At 42.3% G+C, this 18,907-nt stretch overlaps 1 protein-coding gene across 1 annotated transcript in view; it reads right to left on the reverse strand.

Annotated features, from left to right (window-relative positions):
- LOC116830835 (ATP binding cassette subfamily C member 1 (ABCC1 blood group)) overlaps window positions 1–18,907 on the reverse strand; it is a 100,084-nt gene that overhangs the window by 41,921 nt on the left and 39,256 nt on the right. The window contains 9 exon segments of the mRNA XM_032790481.2: window positions 245–406; window positions 1,141–1,318; window positions 2,575–2,802; window positions 5,144–5,275; window positions 6,124–6,185; window positions 12,899–13,024; window positions 14,664–14,801; window positions 16,192–16,317; window positions 17,460–17,636. Coding sequence (XP_032646372.1) covers window positions 245–406; window positions 1,141–1,318; window positions 2,575–2,802; window positions 5,144–5,275; window positions 6,124–6,185; window positions 12,899–13,024; window positions 14,664–14,801; window positions 16,192–16,317; window positions 17,460–17,636 — 1,329 coding nt within the window.

Here is an 18,907-nt window from a genome sequence, read left to right on the forward strand (position 1 = left end):
CTTGAGGAGGCTTGGGCTAGATTTGCAATTGAGAGTCCTCTGCCTCCCTCTCTTCCATCACAGTGGCAGCATACTGCCCTAAACGGTTCTCCATGCAGTAGCGCACTCTCACTCTCCCCTGCTCTATACTCTCCAATGGTTTGACATTAGCTATCTATAGTCTTGAACTTCAGAGGAAAACACCTGGCCACTAGCTGCATTCACCTACCATAATTAAACAGGAAAACAAGCATGACATAATTACCTGCCATAATAAATACAATGCTAATATAACTTGCAGAGGCGCAGACCAAATCATGTTTATATACGTAGTCAAGTCCATGAACCTCTGAGCATCCACAGACATTAGATTTACAATTTCCCCAACAGTAGACGTCTTTCTTGCAGAATTTGTGATAACCAATGCCTGTGTGTAGATAAAAAGGAAGATACTGGACAATAGTAGGCAAAACAACTTCATAATTTGCCTTTATTTCGTACTGCAGCATGAACAGTTTTTTCTGTAGTTTAATTTGTGGTCACAGGCAATGCTTCTCTTACATACAGTACTGCTTTTTTTCCCCTGCATGCCTAAAAAGCACTGTATACTGAATACACAGTTTTAATCAGGATTAAAAACATGAGCAAGTTGTTTTTGTTTGGGGTTTGTTTGGTTTTAGTGCCGGGGGTTGAGTGCTGGCTTCTTGTCATATGTTTTCCTGCCTCACCACCTGCAGAGCAGCTAGTCTAAAGCTTTTTTAAATAGTTCCAGGTTGTTTCAGGCTGAGGTTGTGCAGACTGTTGCCTGCTTGGTTGCTAATAATCCTCTCATTTTACTGACGTCTGTCCCACTTCTGTGCAGATGGAAGTTTAGTTCCCATTCCAAGATAAGGTGTGAAATGGGTTGGGATTTTGTTGTACATGATCAATAAAAAGCAGCTTCTTAACTGAAAGTATCTTTAATTTACAGCTGTGGGCCGAAGGATGAGGTCTCTGACATTCTGTTTACCATTAGATACCAGCCTGGACAAAGCGTACCAACTAGTTAAAATTATGTAAATTTACTCAAGTTCATCACTAAGATTTTATTGCCGCTCCCCCGCCCCAATTTTCAGAGGTACCATTACTCTGGTGATGATATAACATTTCAAACATGCATACCTTGCGATAGACTGCACCAATGACAGCTGTCTTAAGCCTCATTCCAGTAACAAAGCAAATATGGAAGTACTGGTGGAGAATCAGAGTCTGCAGACAGGCACATGCAAACAGAAGCCCTGTGTACAGATAGCCTTGCCAATTTGGGGCATCTTTATCATTCACAAAGTTAATTAACAACCTGCAAAGAGAGGATTTAGCAAGGTTAATGCACACTGTCAGAGCTGATCAAATTTCCAAACAAGGACTAGATTATTCCAGACGTATTGGTCACACAATATCCCAACAAAACGCAACAAACTGGTAATAGCAAACACACAGGAACACTAGAGTGTGGCCTCAGTTAAGTCACAAGATTTTTACCCAGATTTTGTAACTGGAGAGGTCCCCCGAACTCCCCCACCTCACACCGCCTCCCTATCCCACCAGGATGGGGGACCCCATTCCCGAGTGTCCCTAGCTATAATCTGGAATACTGAATTACCAAACCTTCTCAGAAATTTCTGTCAGTACATCCAAGATGACCTATATTAGAAGTGATCACTAGTAAGGCACATGGCTATCTAAAAAGAGAATGAGCAGAATACAGCACTGACTCAGAACTACTGCCTCAGAATTGTTTCCATCACCATTGAAACTAAAAGGTATATCATTTCCACCAGGGCTGGCTCTAGCAATTTTGCCGCCCCAAGCACAGCGGCACGCTGCGGGGGGCACTCTGCCGCTTGCCAGTCCTGCGGCTCCGGTGGTCCTCCCACAGGCATAGCTGCGGACCGCCCGCAGGTCCCGCGGGACCAGCGGACCGTCCGCAGCTACGCCTGTGGCAGGTCCACCAGAGCCACGGGACCAGCGGACCATCCGCAGAAATGCCTGCGGGAGGTCCACCGGAGCTGCCTGCCACCCTCCCGGCAAGCGGCAGAGAGCCCCCCACGGCGTGCCGCCCCAAGCATGCGCTTGGCGCACTGTGGTCTGGAGCTGGCCCTGATTTCCACTTAGTGTTCCACTTCTTCCCTTATGTTATACGAGCATCCCTTTTCCCCTCACCCTTCCATTGCTTCAGCTACTGATTTTAAGGATTACTTTTTGCTTCAGGAGCCTTTAGACCTTCTCTGTGATCCCATGAACTGTTACAGATTAACATTAGCTTAGATGAATCAAGTTTCTTGCTTCATCTGAACTTCCATTGTCTGACCTTCCTAGTGTTAAAAAGGTCACTCTCAGAGCATCAGAATGGAATTGGAATCCTAGATCCCAATTTGGAAACCAGTGAAGCAAAGTCATTTGCATGGAAACACTAGTGCAAAAGGAAGCAACTTGTCAGCTGTCTCAGCTAAAGGAAGAGTAGCCGGATGATAATAGCGAGAAGGAATCAAAGAGATCTACCCAGGTATTTTGTATAAACAGAGAAACTGAAGAAGGCATTAAAGGAAGTCTTACTTTAAGATTTCCGGGCCAGAAAACATCATAAGATCATGACAGGCTTTAAACAGGAAGCTCATGAGGAAGTACGGTCCAAAGGTTTTATACAACACTTTCAACAGAGAAGGGGCAGAGTTCCTTTGAGATGGTTTTACAATCAAAGCTTCAACTTCTTCTGTCACATCGCCATTTGAGTTGCTTGATTTCGTTTGCTTTTTGGGTGAATACACCATTTTTATGGCTTGCCTACAATAATAATAAAGAAACATTTCTTTAAATCGTTAGGAGATTCTACTGAATCGCACTGACAACTATTTAAAATTAATGACGGTGACTCTTCTGTAAAATTCAACATAAGAATGCAGAGTCTTAAAATGAGAAGTCTACTCCAGTTGCCAAGAAAAAGTAGCTTAGGATATGTCTACACTTACTGCGACATCCAGAGTACAAACACTGCATGCCCAGCTATCGCAGGTTTAAATAGCAGTGTAGTGAGGTGTAACTTAGATGGATACAGAAGAGTAGAGTGCCCCACACAGCTCAATCCCAAGGTATATACCCTACACATACTATCTATTTGCCCAAGCCATGCCTCCGATGTCTAACATTTTATTTTTAGCAGCATAATGTCCTGTTGCTGGAGCCTTTCCCACTGCAGTGAAAGACTCCAGCAATGGGGAAAGGCTCTAGCAAGGGAGACAGCAGAGAAAGGCTCCAGCAGCAGGAAGGTAAGCAGGGAAATGCTCTGGCAGCTCCCCACAGCTGGAGCCTTTCCACTGCAGCATGTAACTGTGCATGTACTCTACACGTCACAATGAGCGTAGACATAGCCTTAGGCCTAGCCTACACTGTGGGGGCAGGGGATAGGGAAGAAGGGAGGGAGGAATCGATCTAAGTTACACAACTTCAGCTACGTGAATAATGTAGCTGAGGTCGACGTGCTTAGATCTACTTACTGCGGTATCTTCTCAGCGGTCGGACGATGGCTGACGATCTCCCGTCGACTCCGCCTCCACCCTGGGGGAGTACCAGAGTCAACGGGAGAGCGCTTTGCAGTCGATTTATCGCGTCTAAACTAGATGCGATAAATCAATCCTCGCTGAATCGATCACTGCCCATCAATCCAGCGGGTAATGCAGACAAGCCCTTACATACTCACCACCACAGGGATTTGCAGTCATCATGATATTTGCCATCATTCCTTTCAGTAGCTTCAAGCGTCCCTGCGTCAGAGATGGTAGTTTACCAGCCACTTTTGAGACTGGTAACCCAGTGTTTCACAACGTTATGGAAGGATCTGTTTATCAGACGCTACTAGCCTCTGGTTAACTGAGCAGCACTTCAGAAGCCTAGTTTTTTTTTTTCTTGGGACAAATGTTCCTAAAAACCACATCCTATAGCTATCGAATACTCAGGTGTACAAGTATATGTGAGTTGCCAAGTCAAACATGAATTTATTATTTATATTACTGTAGCAGCCTTAGATCCTAGTCAAGATTATGGTCCTACTGTGCTAGACAATATACAGAGTTAGTAAATACAGTCCCTGTTCTTAAGGGTTTATAACCTAAGAAACAATTATGCTAAATCATCCCTAATGAGTAGAACGAAACCATGGTTAAATTGATGCATCTGGTGTATGCCAAACCATGTTTCCCAGTATTTGAGAACAGGCTGTATGCAAAACTATGTTTCTGTATATACTATCTACCATGGGTGCTGGAAACAGGAGTGCTGTTGCACCTCCTGGCTTGAAGTGGTTTCCACTGTTTAGAGTTTGGTTCAATTGCTCTCAGAACCACCACTATACAAACTATTCCAGCACCCCTGTCATACACCTAACTAAATTGAGAACAACATATGAATTTAGAGTTTTTTCCTTCACTGGCCAGTCACTTCAGTATGCCGTGATGACGTAGGCATGAGAAAAATTTGTAGACAAAATGAACATTGGTTGAAAATTATTCAAAATAGAATACTGCAAAGGTTGTAGTCCATTTGCAAGCTGAGAAACAAACAAACAAAAACAAAACAAAAAAACCCCTCTTCTCTCACACACACACTCACAAGGTTGCTCCTCAGGTGTCTATGCACCTGAGGGCAAATCCTGAGGTCCATACTCGATCCTTATTCAATAAAGCATCTAATGAGCTTATGGAAATTTGTCTAGGTAAGAACCAAATCTCAGATTTTAGCCACTTGTATCCTTGAGGCATTAATGGACAAGTGGATTCATTAGGTCCTTTATGATAACTTTGATTGTCACGGACTTCTGGAACATGTTCATAATAATATGCACAACAAGTGGAATTAACCAACTGGATAAAAGCACACTAGCATAATGTGTAATCAATTAGTTATACTTCACTACTATTTCTCACTGTTAATGGTTTATTTTACTTTCACTCATGTATTATTTTACATATAAAATTAAAAAACAGTTTCCCCTTTGTATTCAGTTTTGACATAAATGAAATTTCAAGCAAAGTTTCCTGACTAAAATGGATCTTGACCAATGCCATCCAAGTTTCCTATATTCTATTAGCTACCACTTTGTATTAATAACTGTTAGCATAACTGAACTTACTTATTTGTATTTGCACACTCCTTCTCCCAGTACTTAGCCAAACCTTGCACTACCTCCCCAGATGTGTCATCTTTGTTTAATGACCACAAGTCTTTAGCTTCCAATGGTCGCCGATATCCCTGAATCATCAACCTATATTGGAAAGAATCAGCATCAGCATCCTTTAGAGAGAGTGCCAAAGCAAGTTATACCCTGTATATTTAATTTCATAACACAGAGAACTGTTTATCCATCCCCAAAATGCAGTCAGCTGAGGAGTGAGATGCAGTAATTTATTTAACAATGCACGAAAAATTAGGATAAATAGCAATATAATGCTTAAGTGAAACTGCAGGAGAATTTAGGAAGCAGAATGAAAATTATCCCACTTGGAATTTAGCAATGCAATTAAAACTCAAACTGAACAATGGAATTCATTTTTCTCTTACCTGAAGAGCAATACTTTTACCTAAAGACCATGCTGAGACACTGGCCAAGTCCTGATTAAGAAAGAAGTTACCACCTGCTTAATCACCTATAATGCTTTTAGTGCTCTCCCATCCAAATAGTGATACCATGAAGCTTGAGAAAGTGGATTTGATCACAATACAAGGAAGCACAGTTGAAGATAAGTAAATGAAGCAACTACAGATAACCAGGAGAAATTTTTTAAAAGAAGATTAGTCCATAATCTTCCAACACTCAAAATGACACAGATACTAGAAGTTTGTTTCCATTCCACCACTCCAATGCATCAAACATTAAAATGCATCATTTAATGACATATGTTTATGAGGCTAGATATGCAACCCCAGCAGAATTTAAGAAATTGAAGAGACCTGTCATCAGAAAATAAAAGTAATTATCCACCTATCAGTTTCCTGTAGTGTCTATTGAACAATCGTAAAACTCTCCACAGGTCAGGAGAGCCTTGAGTATCTTCTGAAAGCACAATAAGTTGACACTTGATAGCTGCATTATACAATGACTTATTCTCTTACCCTGTAATCCACCAGAATGTAATTTTGGAAAGGAAGGAAGCACTAGACTCTGGGCAGGGATTCTAAAGGAAAGAAGAGAGAAAGATGTCAGTCATGTAAATAGAACCTTTTGAAACAATTAAAAAAAATACTACTTTTATCCTTATGAAATTTACAATTTTATTATAAGAATTCCTCAGCACCACTATATCTTCCTTTCCTAACCTAAACATCCTTCCTGAAGCAAGTTATTTTTTCACAGGGTACAGCACAACATCAAGGATGCCAATGGTTTACTGGAATGGAGCACAATAGCATTATCCTATTTCAGTGATGCAGACAAATGCAAAATACACTTGCACAATATCAAGAAGTTACATGAACTTCACAACACACACCTCTAGACGAGTGGTTCTCAACCAGGGATCCGGGGCTCCCTGGCGGGGGTGCCGCATGCATATTTTAGGGGTCTGCCAAACAGGGCTGGCATTAGACTTGCTTGGGCCCAGGGCAGAAAACCAAAGCCCCACCACATGGGGCTGAAGCGCAAGACTGGATGCTGAAGCTGAAGCCTGAGCAACTTAGCTTCGTGGGGCCCTGTGGCATGGGATCCCAGGCAATTGCCCTGCTTGCTATCCACTAATGCTAACCCTGGCTTTTATATGAAGAAAAATAGCGAATGTAGCACAAGTGGGCCATGAAATTTGTACAGCATGTTGGGAGGTCTCAAAGAAAGGTTGAGAACCCCTGCTGTAAATAACCAAGCAGAACCTTATATTTTATTTCTCAGTAACTAGGAGAAGACTGTCTAAGCATTAGGTAGCTGTCTGGTCATGGGGTGGAGCTGTAGGGAAAACCTACAATGGAATGGTTGAAGCATTTAAGCACCACAATTCCATTTTTTAAAAACATTTTAAAAATTAGGCAAATTTAATTGAAACAAGGAGAAAGTGTATGTTTAAGCAGTTGCAGCGTTTGCAAAAGGTGCCAAAACTGATTGCCCTAAAGACTGTAGATCTTTATCAACAAGACATACAGCACTGGCCAGCAGCACAGAATCCTGACATCTAGCCACTTGCCCTTAGAGGGCTGAGAGTTCAGTCTCTAAGACTATCCACAAGGGTATTGCTCAATCCAGCTTGTGATGGTGATTTAGGTGATGTGGTCTGAAACCCATCAACTCCTTCCAAACTAAGGCAGCCACTGGAGGATGGCCATTTTAAAATCAACTATTCTGACTTGCATACACACACAGCCCTCCAGTAGCTAGCAGACTTTCATTAAGTCTGTGAAAACAAGAAGGGCTGGCTTCTTAGAATGAGAACCACATTAGAATATGGTTTTGTGCCCCCAAAAAGCCCAAGGCTGAGGAATGAAAGAGGGCAATTGGTCAGAGAAAATTAAGTTACCCATGAAGAAAGTTCTCTCGTACACCACATATGCAAATTCCAAATAGAAATATCACAATTGGAATTACGCTGGTCTCCACCCTCTGACTCATCACAAAGTCAGCACCAGATTCCTAGTTTGGGTTTTCTATCAAGTGTAATATTAACCCTTGGTTAGTTTAAAAAAAAATCAGTGATTGGACTAAGTTAAAAAGGAATCCTGGAAGTATTTCAAAGGCAATACTGTGGATTCAGTGAAGATTCAAGAGGAGATTATACACTCCCTTATACACTCCCCTCCTTAATTCCTCCCCTACACACACAAGCATCAGCATATCAAGAATGCAGTCAGCCACTCCCCTGGCACATGTAACTAATATAATATTTTATATTACGGTTACGTGTATTAAAAAATTAGAGCAGCTCATGCACTTTCACCTACAAAGTCATCTGTCACCATTACAGAGATGATGTAAAAAATACGGAAGTTGAATTTTTTCAGGATTAATATTTCTCATGTTCGTTTCACTAACTTTTCCATTAAATTGAATTCTAAAAATGTTACAACAAAGTAGCATGAAACAGAACTGCATTTCTTCTCCCTTTCAAAAGACTGAGCATCTAACCTTTGGGATGGTGGTGGTGGGGTTGATCTATTGAAGTTAACACAGGAAAAATTAATACTGTTAAGCAGCACACAGACAGAAAAATATAAAATAGCATATTTATGTATGAAACAGACAGCATTTGGAGGAGGGATAAGGAACTCGACAGTTCCCAAGTATTAAACACTTCTAGCACTTTGCCAGATCAAAAGCAATGCTACTTGCAAGCAGTTGAAGCACTCTGCCCTCCTGGAAAAAGGGCAGTTTTAAACTGACTCAAGGAAGCATATGGAAAGTATTAGATTTTCTGTATATCTGTGCAGTCTACTTATAAGTAAGACCACGGTTTTGTCACGGAGGTCGCAGAAGTCACCGTGACTTCCAAAGACCTCTGTGACTTCAGCTCTGGCAGCTGCAGGGTCCTGCTGCCTCCCACAGTGACAGGGAGCTCTAAGGTTCCCCCACCACCTGAGGCAGTGGGCCGCAGGGTGCTCAGGGGGACCGCTGCAGCTCCCAGATGCAGCAAGAGGGGGGAGTGGAAGAGCACGGGCAAGAGGGATTCCAGCAGTGCTCCCACTGCTGGGGAAAGGGATTCTGCAGCTCCTATTCGCTGCTGCTGGCAGGGGGACCCTAGAGCTCTGAGCCCACATGGGGTTGTGGGGGCTCCAGACATCCCAGCCACTCTGCTGATGCCCTGTCCCTTCCGATTTTCTCATGGATATTTTTAATAAAAAAAGTCACAGACAGGTCACAGCTTCTGTGAATTTTTCTTTATTGCCTGTGACCTGTGACTTCTACTAAAAAATGTCCATGATAAAAATCTTAGCCTAACTTATAAGTGGAAGTTCTGCATTAGGCAGCTAACAAGGTCTCCTGCTATCAAGCGCTTGATTTGTAGAGAGAAGTCTAGAACACAATATAAACATTTGAGTATTGATGAAATTAGTAGCCCTAAAAACATTTTTTCATATTTAGTATTAAATTCAAAACCATTCTAGGCTGAGAGAGCAGATGATGCATTATGAATTATATAAAGCACCCAGGGACTGTTACAATGGGTGGATAACTTGCTACTATATCAGGGTTTCTCAAACTACTCCGGGGGGTCTGCCAGCCCCGATGATCAACTCCTCCTCCTTCCTCCCAGTGTCCCCTAAACGCTGCAGAAGAGCTGTTCTGCGGCATGTAGGAGGCACTGGGAGGGAGGGGGCAGAAAGAGGCAGGGAAGAGCAGGGGCAGGAAGAGGTGGAGTGGGGGTGGGGTCTGGAGCTGAGCGGGGTTCTTGGGGATCCATGCAAAATTTTCAATCAAAAAGGGGGTCCTCAGGTTGCCAACTTTTGAGAGCCCTGTACTACATAACATACAAGCACCTTAACAACTAAATTTCAATTGTTAAATGGATTCACAGAATTCATTTGTGATTGTATGTGCTACCCTTGCCTCGCCCCCTCCCCCCACCTCCAAATTCCGAGCTTGTTCACAGAGCCCAATTCTGTGCGTGAAGTACTAGGACCTCAGACTGCTCAGTGCTCTCTGCTCTCACTGAGGCCAATGGGAGCTAAGGCCTCAGCAATTTGCAGAATTGGGCCCACACTCTCAAGGCTCTGTTGTATACTATTAACATGCACAGGGAGGAAACTAAAACTAGTCACAGACTACTGGAGAAAGCCACATGAGTCTCTGAAGTCTTAAATTATATCCAATTTTAAAAATTAGCCTTCTGCCGCCAGACAGAACAAACAGGTACAACGATATATAAAAATGCTCAGTCAACTGAGTTTTTCTAATAAATATGCACCTCACCTCAACAAAAAAAACATACAAAGCTAGCTTCAGGTCTGTTTATATAATTTTCAAATGACGAATATTTATACAAACACAGAAATGTGAGCAGAGTGACTTTTCTGTAAGACCAAACATATAGCACAATCAACTCCAATGTTTCACCAGCTGAATATTTTATAAGAAACTTTGCTCTCCATGCTGTAGTGAGGCAGAGTGGCATCCCTCGGAGCAGCAGCATGAGGGACCACTACACTCCCCCTGGTAGGCAGAACTAAATCCACTCCGCCCTGCCCCCTCACCGGAAGTCACAGGGTAGGACAGGAAGTATTAAAGGAGAGCCCCGGCACTCAGTTGGCGCTGAAGCATCGGAGGGAGCAGACAGCTCAAACAGGATCCTGAACTAGGCCCCCGAGTGGAATTGTGCCCTGCAGCTGGAGGAGACAGAAGAGAGCCCTGAGGAGCTACCAGGACCATTGTCAGACGAATGCCCCTAGGAGCTGTGGGGACTGCCGGTGGCTGAGTACCCCCAAGGAGACAGAGGACCTTTGGACTGCAGAGCCCTACACCCAGACTGTAGTAGGAAGTAGCCCAGGGGAACCATAATCTGGTATGGTTCTGCTGCTGGAGAGTGAGAGTCAGTGTGTTGCAGGTGGATCCAGGCTGACTCAGGGGCGGAACACTTTGCCACTGTTAGGGCCCTGGCCTGGGAGGTGTTGGAGTTGGGTGGGCTCATGTCCCCCTACCCGCTGCCACCCCACATCTGGACTGGCATCGTCCCCACCTGAGGCTCAAGAGGCCTGTGTTCGTCTGCTGTCCACTGGAGCCGGAACGCCAGACCCCAGACTGCTTTGTCTAGTGTGCCCTGCCCAGGGACCTGAAGCTCCCTTAGAGACTGTTAATTACTGTTGGCCCTAGCCAGAAGGGGTGCCTGTGGCTCTGCCCCTCCCAGAGGGGCGGTGTTTCCCCTATAAACTGTGACTTACTGTCTGCTTGTAGTGAAGCAGAGTGGTCTCCCTCCCCCATTTGAGAGCAAGGGACCACTACACATGCTTACAGATATCTTCCAATTTCAGTATTGTCAATTATTCAACAGACGTACGAACCTTTCCCTTCAATGAATGCTGGACAGTTAGAAATAAATATTGTATAAAGATAAAAGTGATTTACATATATGCACAACGCACTACAGTATTTCAAAAAGAGAATCGTCTTTAAAAATAGGCTTACGTTTTGTTTAACGCCTATTGCACACTAATTACCTTGTACATTCTTAAAGAGCTTGGATTATGAGAAAAGATTTTGAAAGTATTATACACATGACAACTGTGACCAAAGCAGAGAAGAAAACATTTCCACAATTCCAGGGCACAGTCTGTCAGATATTCAAGTTGACAAGAGAACAAAATTATGACATTTAGTCCTTCGGTTAGACACAATTCATGCTCACCATCTAGTGCTACAATTTCAGCCTTTTACAAAACCTAATGGCAACAGACGTTTAATCCACCTGCATTACTCTACCCTGATTTCTTTTTCTGAAGTGGTCACAGTGACTAAAAGATGTGGCTAGCTGGTCTGCTTAGGAGACCTCAAAAGATCAGCAGCATGTCCCCCATCAAGACATATGAAGTCAGCACTTGCCAAGGGTGGTAGCTGAGATACCAGCTACACTCTGCATTTAAAATAAAAAGTAATTGTGGTAACTTGGTAAATTGCAACTTTTAAAGATGGCAACTGCTGTAGTTTGCAGCTAAAACAGTAAGCTGTGATATCAATTCCTTCTTCCACCAATTTCAGACGTACTACATCAGCCATTACCAGCTCAAGGACTGCAGCATTTCCATTCACAGAAGAGGCCTGTAGTATTTCCACTTTATAAACACATAACAGTCTCCAGTAGCTGGAGCCACACTGTTAACCTACCTCCTCCCTCTCTCAACTAGGCCTGTATCTTCAGAGTCATCACATAAAGTGCTGCCAAAACCAGGGCAGCAAAAGGAAGAAAATGCTCTTTTATCATTGAAAATCCATTTTGGGGAGCTGACATGTAGAGTTAGACTCAGAGTTAAACATACATAAAACTGTTCAAGTAACGAAAGGCAAGCGCTGGGTAGAGTTAAAAAAAGGTACAGACCACTCCAACTATATTTATCTACTGAGGAATCTTTCGATTTATGTGCTGCAACAGATGCAAATACATTCATCGCCTATATTTACCTACCTCATTTTACACATCGTTGTAGGATATTTATCCCTTGTAGGGAGAATGCAGGCTTATCATACAAAAGATCAAAAGTAAATAAACCTTTACACCACAGCAGCTGTGTCAATGCAGTATTTTTTAGGGTATGGCTACACTTGGAATTTCAAAGCGCTGCCGTGGCAGCGCTTTGAAGTGTGAGTGTGGTCGGAGCAGCAGTGCTGGGAGAGAGCTCTCCCAGCTCTGCATGTAAACCACATCCTTTACGGGTGTGGTGTGCAGTGCTGGGAGCCGTGCTCCCAGCGCTGCCGCCCTAATTACACTGACGCTTTACAGCGCTGTATCTTGCAGCGCTCAGGGGGGTGTTTTTTCACACCCCTGAGTGCAAAACTTGCAGCACTGTAAAGTGTGAGTGTAGCCAAGGCCTTAGAATCAAACCCAGTGCCTACCAGAAAATTTTTTTACCTCTAGCATCCATGTTCCAGGATAGCTAAAGCAGTCTCCTCCCATTTAGCCATCACCACCACCAGCTTGTCTCAAACTGTTGACATTGTTTACAAAATCCATCTAATCTTTGCATGCTGTGGACCTAATCCTGCATGGTGTCAAATGTCCTCACTCACAAATCAACTCAACAGTGAACAGCAAGTGCCTTCTACTGCAGTTTAATTCAATGGGAATTGAATTAATCAACGGGAATTGAATTAATCAACATCTTCCAAAATCAGGCCCAATGACTCACTGTAAACAGCATTACAGGTAGGACACTTTATATTCCAGTCTATTCTTCCTGGGTAAAAACATTACTGAACACTTACAGAATCATTAACGGTTTCAGAAAACAGAGGCGGTCGTTCTGGGAAGCAGGACAGTATAAGCTGTATTAGCACCAGGACGAAGTAGCTGTAGAAGGTAACGTAACGAAATACATCAACTTCAGGACCCTAAAAAAAGATTTGATATTCTGGTTAGAAGATGTAAAGCAACTGCTTAATGTACAACAAGTGACCATGTACCAAATGCCTTTATTTGGAAATAAGTATCCAAGCATCAGAGGAAGTAAATATTCTTATCAACCAAGCAAAAGGTGGGTTCTGTGCAGCAAGCATTCCTCAGGAGAGTATTGGGCATTCTAGCCTAAATGCATTGCTGACAACATTCTAGGACTCGCCTGGATAAAATAGAATGTCTGGCCATCTCTATGCAATGCTCTGTTGTTATAGCCATGTCAGTCCCAAGATATTAGAGAGACACCGTGGGTGAGGTAATATCTTTTACAGGCCCAACTTTTGTTGGGAGACTGGGGGGAGCAGGGGGCGGCGAGAGAGAGAGAGACACACACACACACACACACACTCCCTTTCAAGTTTATACAAAGCTCTTCTTCAGGTGACCTGTGTAAAGCTCAAAAGCTTGCCTCTCTCACCAGTAGAAGGTGGGCCAATAAAAGATATTACCTCATCCACCTTGTCTCTCCACCTCTATGCAAAGCATTACAGGAGAAACAGTTTCATCTTTGTGGAGGAGAGACGAGAAGAGGGGAGCTTTTTTGCACCAGGTTCATCTGAGGACACCACAAACAGAGTTCCTGAGCTTCTCACTCTTTCTTCCAAGGCCCCATCTACACTGGAGTTTTCAGCCACTGGTGTAGCCACATGTACAATTCCCTAGTACACATGTAGTATTTAAGCCATGACCTGCACCTGTGCAATTCATTCCAGTTTAAAGCTAGGATCAAATCACAAGGGGTTTCAAGGCATAGTAGTAAGTGATTTGGGCAAGCCCGGAGAGGAAGAAAGTAACAGAGCCCGGATTAAAAATTAGTCCACCACACGAGGTTGTGTTCAGACACCACAGCCTCCTCTTCCTATGCTTGTGCACAACACAGCTCAATCCAACACTCCCAAAGAAAGTAGAGACAACTTATGCTGAAGAAATCACAGGGCCATTACTAAGCCCAATACCAATTTAATAGGAGCCAGTCAAAAGTTTTCCAAAAACCTCAAAGTTGAGGAACTTTTTCAAGAAAGTCACATTCCATTTTCAGCCAGTGCTACAATTTAATGAATTAGCCAAGCGTAACTTCTTTATTAAAAACCCAACCCCAGCGAGATCTAAAATAGTCTAACTATACAAGGGAACACTTTGACCAAATGGGCGTATGAAACAGAGCTACCATCAAAGCAAGTGCTTCAGGAAATCCTCTGTATAATCAACAGGAAAAAGAACTAAACTCTAGCCTGCATTGTTTCAGATGTAACCGTACACTCCTTCATTCTATTCAACAGATTTTGAATGTTTCTAGATGTTCCAGTAAAACTGTTTTGCTTTTAAAACTTCCTTGCCAATATTTATAAGAAAATCAAACCTTTGATTAGTTTCAAACATGGAAAACTAAATAAAAAATAAACCAAGCATGACTTAATAGCCCTTAAAAGCTCAGGAATGAAGGTACACTTAATGGATCATCAACTCGCTCAGTGTCTTAAGAAGCACTGATGGGCACTACAGATTAAACCATTAAACAAGTAGCCACTGCTATTGCAGCACTTAACTCACCTCAGTTGAAAAGTAATCACTTACCAGCTTTAAGGCGTGCAGTATTTTGGACCTGAAAATTATTGTGGCACACAACAGTGCAGTGAACCAGAAAATCAACATTACGCCTGAAGACTGGACTCCTTTCATTCGCTCAAATTGTATTAAAAATGTGGCGAGCAACTAGACAGATAAAAAGATAGCATAAGCAGGTTATGTTCATAAAGGTTAAAAAATAAAATGATACACAAAGCAAGCGCAATATACGAAGCACAACTATATCTATCCCAAAACTTGTTTTAGTGTTTCTATTCCAGTATCACCCAGAAGTTCCAACTATGTCTCAATGTCTTCGGTCCTGTACAAAAATAACTGGAAGCTAGTTCCTACTCCAAAGGGCATCAGTTTAACACACACAATACGGAGAGGGGAAAAGCAGAGCACCAGACAAAATATGTTCAAAGCCTCCTTTGGCGGGGGGTGGGGGAGGAGAGTCACAAATCAACATAAACAGCCATGTCTAATTATGAAGATTTTTAACCTTTCCAAGAGATTTCCCAAGGCTAAGTGCTTGAAAGCAGACTTAGCAAGAGTTCATCTTTAAATAATCATCTCTTTCATACTTGTTAAAATAAAGTGACACTAACCGATGTGATTTATGTTTGTCTTTTCCATTTCCACACTCTAGAGTAACTTTTGTACACTTTAGGAAACTCATGTAACCCTCATGTGGCATAAAGCACGTTTACAATGGGTCCAGGGGTTTCCATTTTAGTCATATCATTAACCTTGCATGAAATTATGGTCAGGTATGGGCCTGGGTTATTCTTTTCAAGTGTGCTGTTTTCACTGGGTTTTAAGTTTGTATTACTTCTAACCTGGGCTGAAGGGGGGGGAAAAAAAAAAAAAAGAATCAACTTGCTGATTACTGAAGAGAGGTTTTCCTGAAGAACCACAATGTAGTCAGCTTTTTAAAAAAAGCTAACAGGATAGTACCTGCACTTCCCAGCAGGCAAGCAGTCTGGGACATCTAGCACCTAGTCCACAGAAAACTAACTTTTAACACTTTCCCTCACAGCCTCAAGAGTTTGAGCATAAACACCACACGTAGTTCACTCAGACCCAGAGAACTCAAGGGTCTTTACAAATACACATAACAATTTGAAGTCTTGTTTTTAAAATTCAGTAATGTTGGTAACTCTTGACTTATTTTATGGTTTTAAGAACATCTATTTAGAATTACTGGTCTGCAGAATAAAATCACATTCTCAAGCATGTGCATGAGTAAATAGAACCTCTAATCTCCAAAGAAATGTAGATGTCTTAGAACTAGCCTGTATGCTTCTCAACATGCTGATATGCAGCTTTCAGCACAAAGTTTGCTTTACATAAATCAAAAAAAATCAGCTTTTCAGTTCAGCAGCAAGTGAAATCTGTAAATTATGATTGTACCTAATGGAATGAAAATGCTAAGCAGACACAAAATGAGACAATATGTACAGTTGCGGAAGGTAGATTAGTGGTCGGGTTTTTGCATCACAGAAGGACTCTGAGTAGAATGATCTATACTTACCATTGTTATGCCCAAAACTGTAGGGCTAATGACAAAAACTGGAGGTCGGAAAACATTTTGACTTCTTTCCCAGAAAGAGTAGAAAAGATCTGCCCAGCAGATTATCCACAATAGTAAGCCCAAGGCCTGGAACATAAAAGTATGAATAAATATTGAAAGTGAACTCTTACCACGTGTAACGAAATGTCTTTTGGTACAAAAAATTAATACATACACAGGCCAGTGCTATTGCCCTGTGTGTGTGGTCCTATTAGGCAATTAAAATTAGTCCAACTGCATACAACATACCTAGAACATGAGGTAAAAAAAAAAAAACCTCACTCTCTGTAGGTTCCCGATGAACAGACAGAGAGAGAATTTTAAGATTACTGTGTTACATAGTTAAGATTTATTCTAAATATCATATCACACACTAACATTTTATGAAGGAAAGATTGGCGAATCTCTCAACTTAGGCTGGAAGAAACTCTTAAATTGAAGGTTTATAAACTAGGCAGAAATCCTCAAAAATACACATTAATGTACCACAACTCCTCTCAAAGGCTCTTGCTTGTTTTACAGAGAAACAAACTCTGTTAAAAGTTGTTAAATTCCAGTTGGTCAAGAGAAATGGAACAGGATGAATACAATTACTCTAAAAAGATAGACTATTTTATATAACTTTAAGAGATGTTCAAAAACCTGATTAGTTTAATAAAATCCTTTCATTTCTAGAGTTGAAGCTTCAGGATCAAGTTGGCCAACACAATGTGGTACTTCCCAACTTCAGGGCACAGGGCACGCTGTGGGGGGCTGTATCCAAAGGCCAGTAACATGTATCAGCACACGCGCAAGGACCTTGAAAGATACATGCTTTTTTTTACACCTGACACTTATTCTCAGGCAGCCCATTGACATGACAGCATAAGACTTGGAAATTAAATTCAGGTGAATCGTGTGCATGGAGCCCATCCCAATACAAACATTTCATGGAGTTAAACTATTTAAAAACAAAAAAAATCAATTCAGTATATACACTTCTACCTTGACATAGCGCTGTCCTCAGGAGTCAAAAAATCTTATCGTGTTATAGGTGAAACCGCCTTCTATCAACCTTGCTTTGATCCACCAGAGTGTGCAGCCCTACCCCCCCGGAGCACTGCTTTACCACATTATATCTGAATTAGTGTTATATCCGGTGGCGTTATATATCGAGGTAGAGGTGTATTTGAAAATAAAACCAAAAAATCCAAATACATGGCACAGACTCTGAAGTAAAAGTCACTTACTGTTTTGGCTTTGTTGAGATGTGACATTTGGATATAGCCCCTGTCATGACGACGGAGGTACAGGAAGTATATTGGGAAGCAAACCCACAGGTAAATGCAAGGCACCCAGACAAGGACGGTGTTCTGAAAGCACTTAGTGAAATCTGGATTTTCTGTGTGCCAGGTCAGGTTCCAATCCTGAGGAAACAAAACGGATAAGTAGTGAATGAAAATGCAAAATTCACCACTTAAACAAAACAAAAAACAAAAACAAAAAAACCAAGTCATTGTTCTCTGTGCTGGTTCCACAACAGCTACCACAGCTATCTTCTAACTCAACTTGCATACTGAGATCTTTAACTTCACTAACTAGTTATTTTAAAAAGTATCTCTGCAGAAAAATGCTGCAGTTTCCTGTCCCCATTACACCTGTTTCAGAAACGTTACTTAATATTTAGTGTGAAAAAGATATGTAAAGATTAAAAATTCAAGATTAAAGAAGAAATCTTGAAAGTGCTGTTGTAAAGCCAACTTCACAAGGCATCATTAAATAGCATGAAAATTCTCTCAATCCTTGAGAATTCACAAAGATGATCTGTACAACTAAGGGGGAAGAGCCTTTCCCTTTTGGCATGATTCCTGCTCCCACTATGAAGCTGACAACTTCTAAACAGAAGGAGGATCAAGCTTTATGTATCTGATGCCTGGTCTACACTATGATTTTAGGTCAAATTTAGCAGCAAATCTGATTTAAGCCTGGACCCGTCCACAAAACGAAGCCCTTTTTTCCACTTAAAGGGCTCTTTAAATCGATTTCTTTACTCCACCTCTGATGAGGGGATTAGCACTGAAATGAGCCTTGCCAGGTCAAATTTGGGGTAGTGTGGATGCAATTCGATGGTATTGACCTCCAGGAGCTATCCCAGAGTGCTCCATTGTGACCGCTCTGGACAGCGTTCAGCTCAGATGCACTGGCCAGGTAGACAGGAAAAGGCCCGCAAACTTTTGAACTTCATTTCTTGTTTGGACAGCGTGATGAGCTGATCAGCACAGGCGACCATGCAGAGCTCATCAGCATGATGTGCACATTGCCGGGTCAATTTCTTGTTTTGATCCACTCCATCTATCTTTTACATCTTAAGCTGGCAGCAGACGATGCAGTACAATTGCTAGCCAACCTCATCTCCTGGGTGTTCGGCAGAAGATGGGAATGACCTGGCTGAGTCACTCCCATGTCTGCCCAGGCACCCTGACCAACGTCGACTAAAAGAGCACCCAGGAATACGACGACGGTGGCTACCAATCGTAATGCACCGTCTGCTGCCAAAAGGTAATAAGCTGCTGCTGTGTAGCAATGCAGTCCCACGTCTGCCAGCACCCAGGAGACGTACGGAGACAGCGAGCTGAGCGGGATCCATGCTTGCCACAGTATGGCGTCTGCTCAGGTAACCCAGGAAAAAGGCACGAAA

The sequence above is a fragment of the Chelonoidis abingdonii genome, chromosome 9 (genome assembly GCF_003597395.2).
Source record: "Chelonoidis abingdonii isolate Lonesome George chromosome 9, CheloAbing_2.0, whole genome shotgun sequence".
In the NCBI taxonomy this organism is placed as follows: domain Eukaryota; kingdom Metazoa; phylum Chordata; order Testudines; family Testudinidae; genus Chelonoidis; species Chelonoidis abingdonii.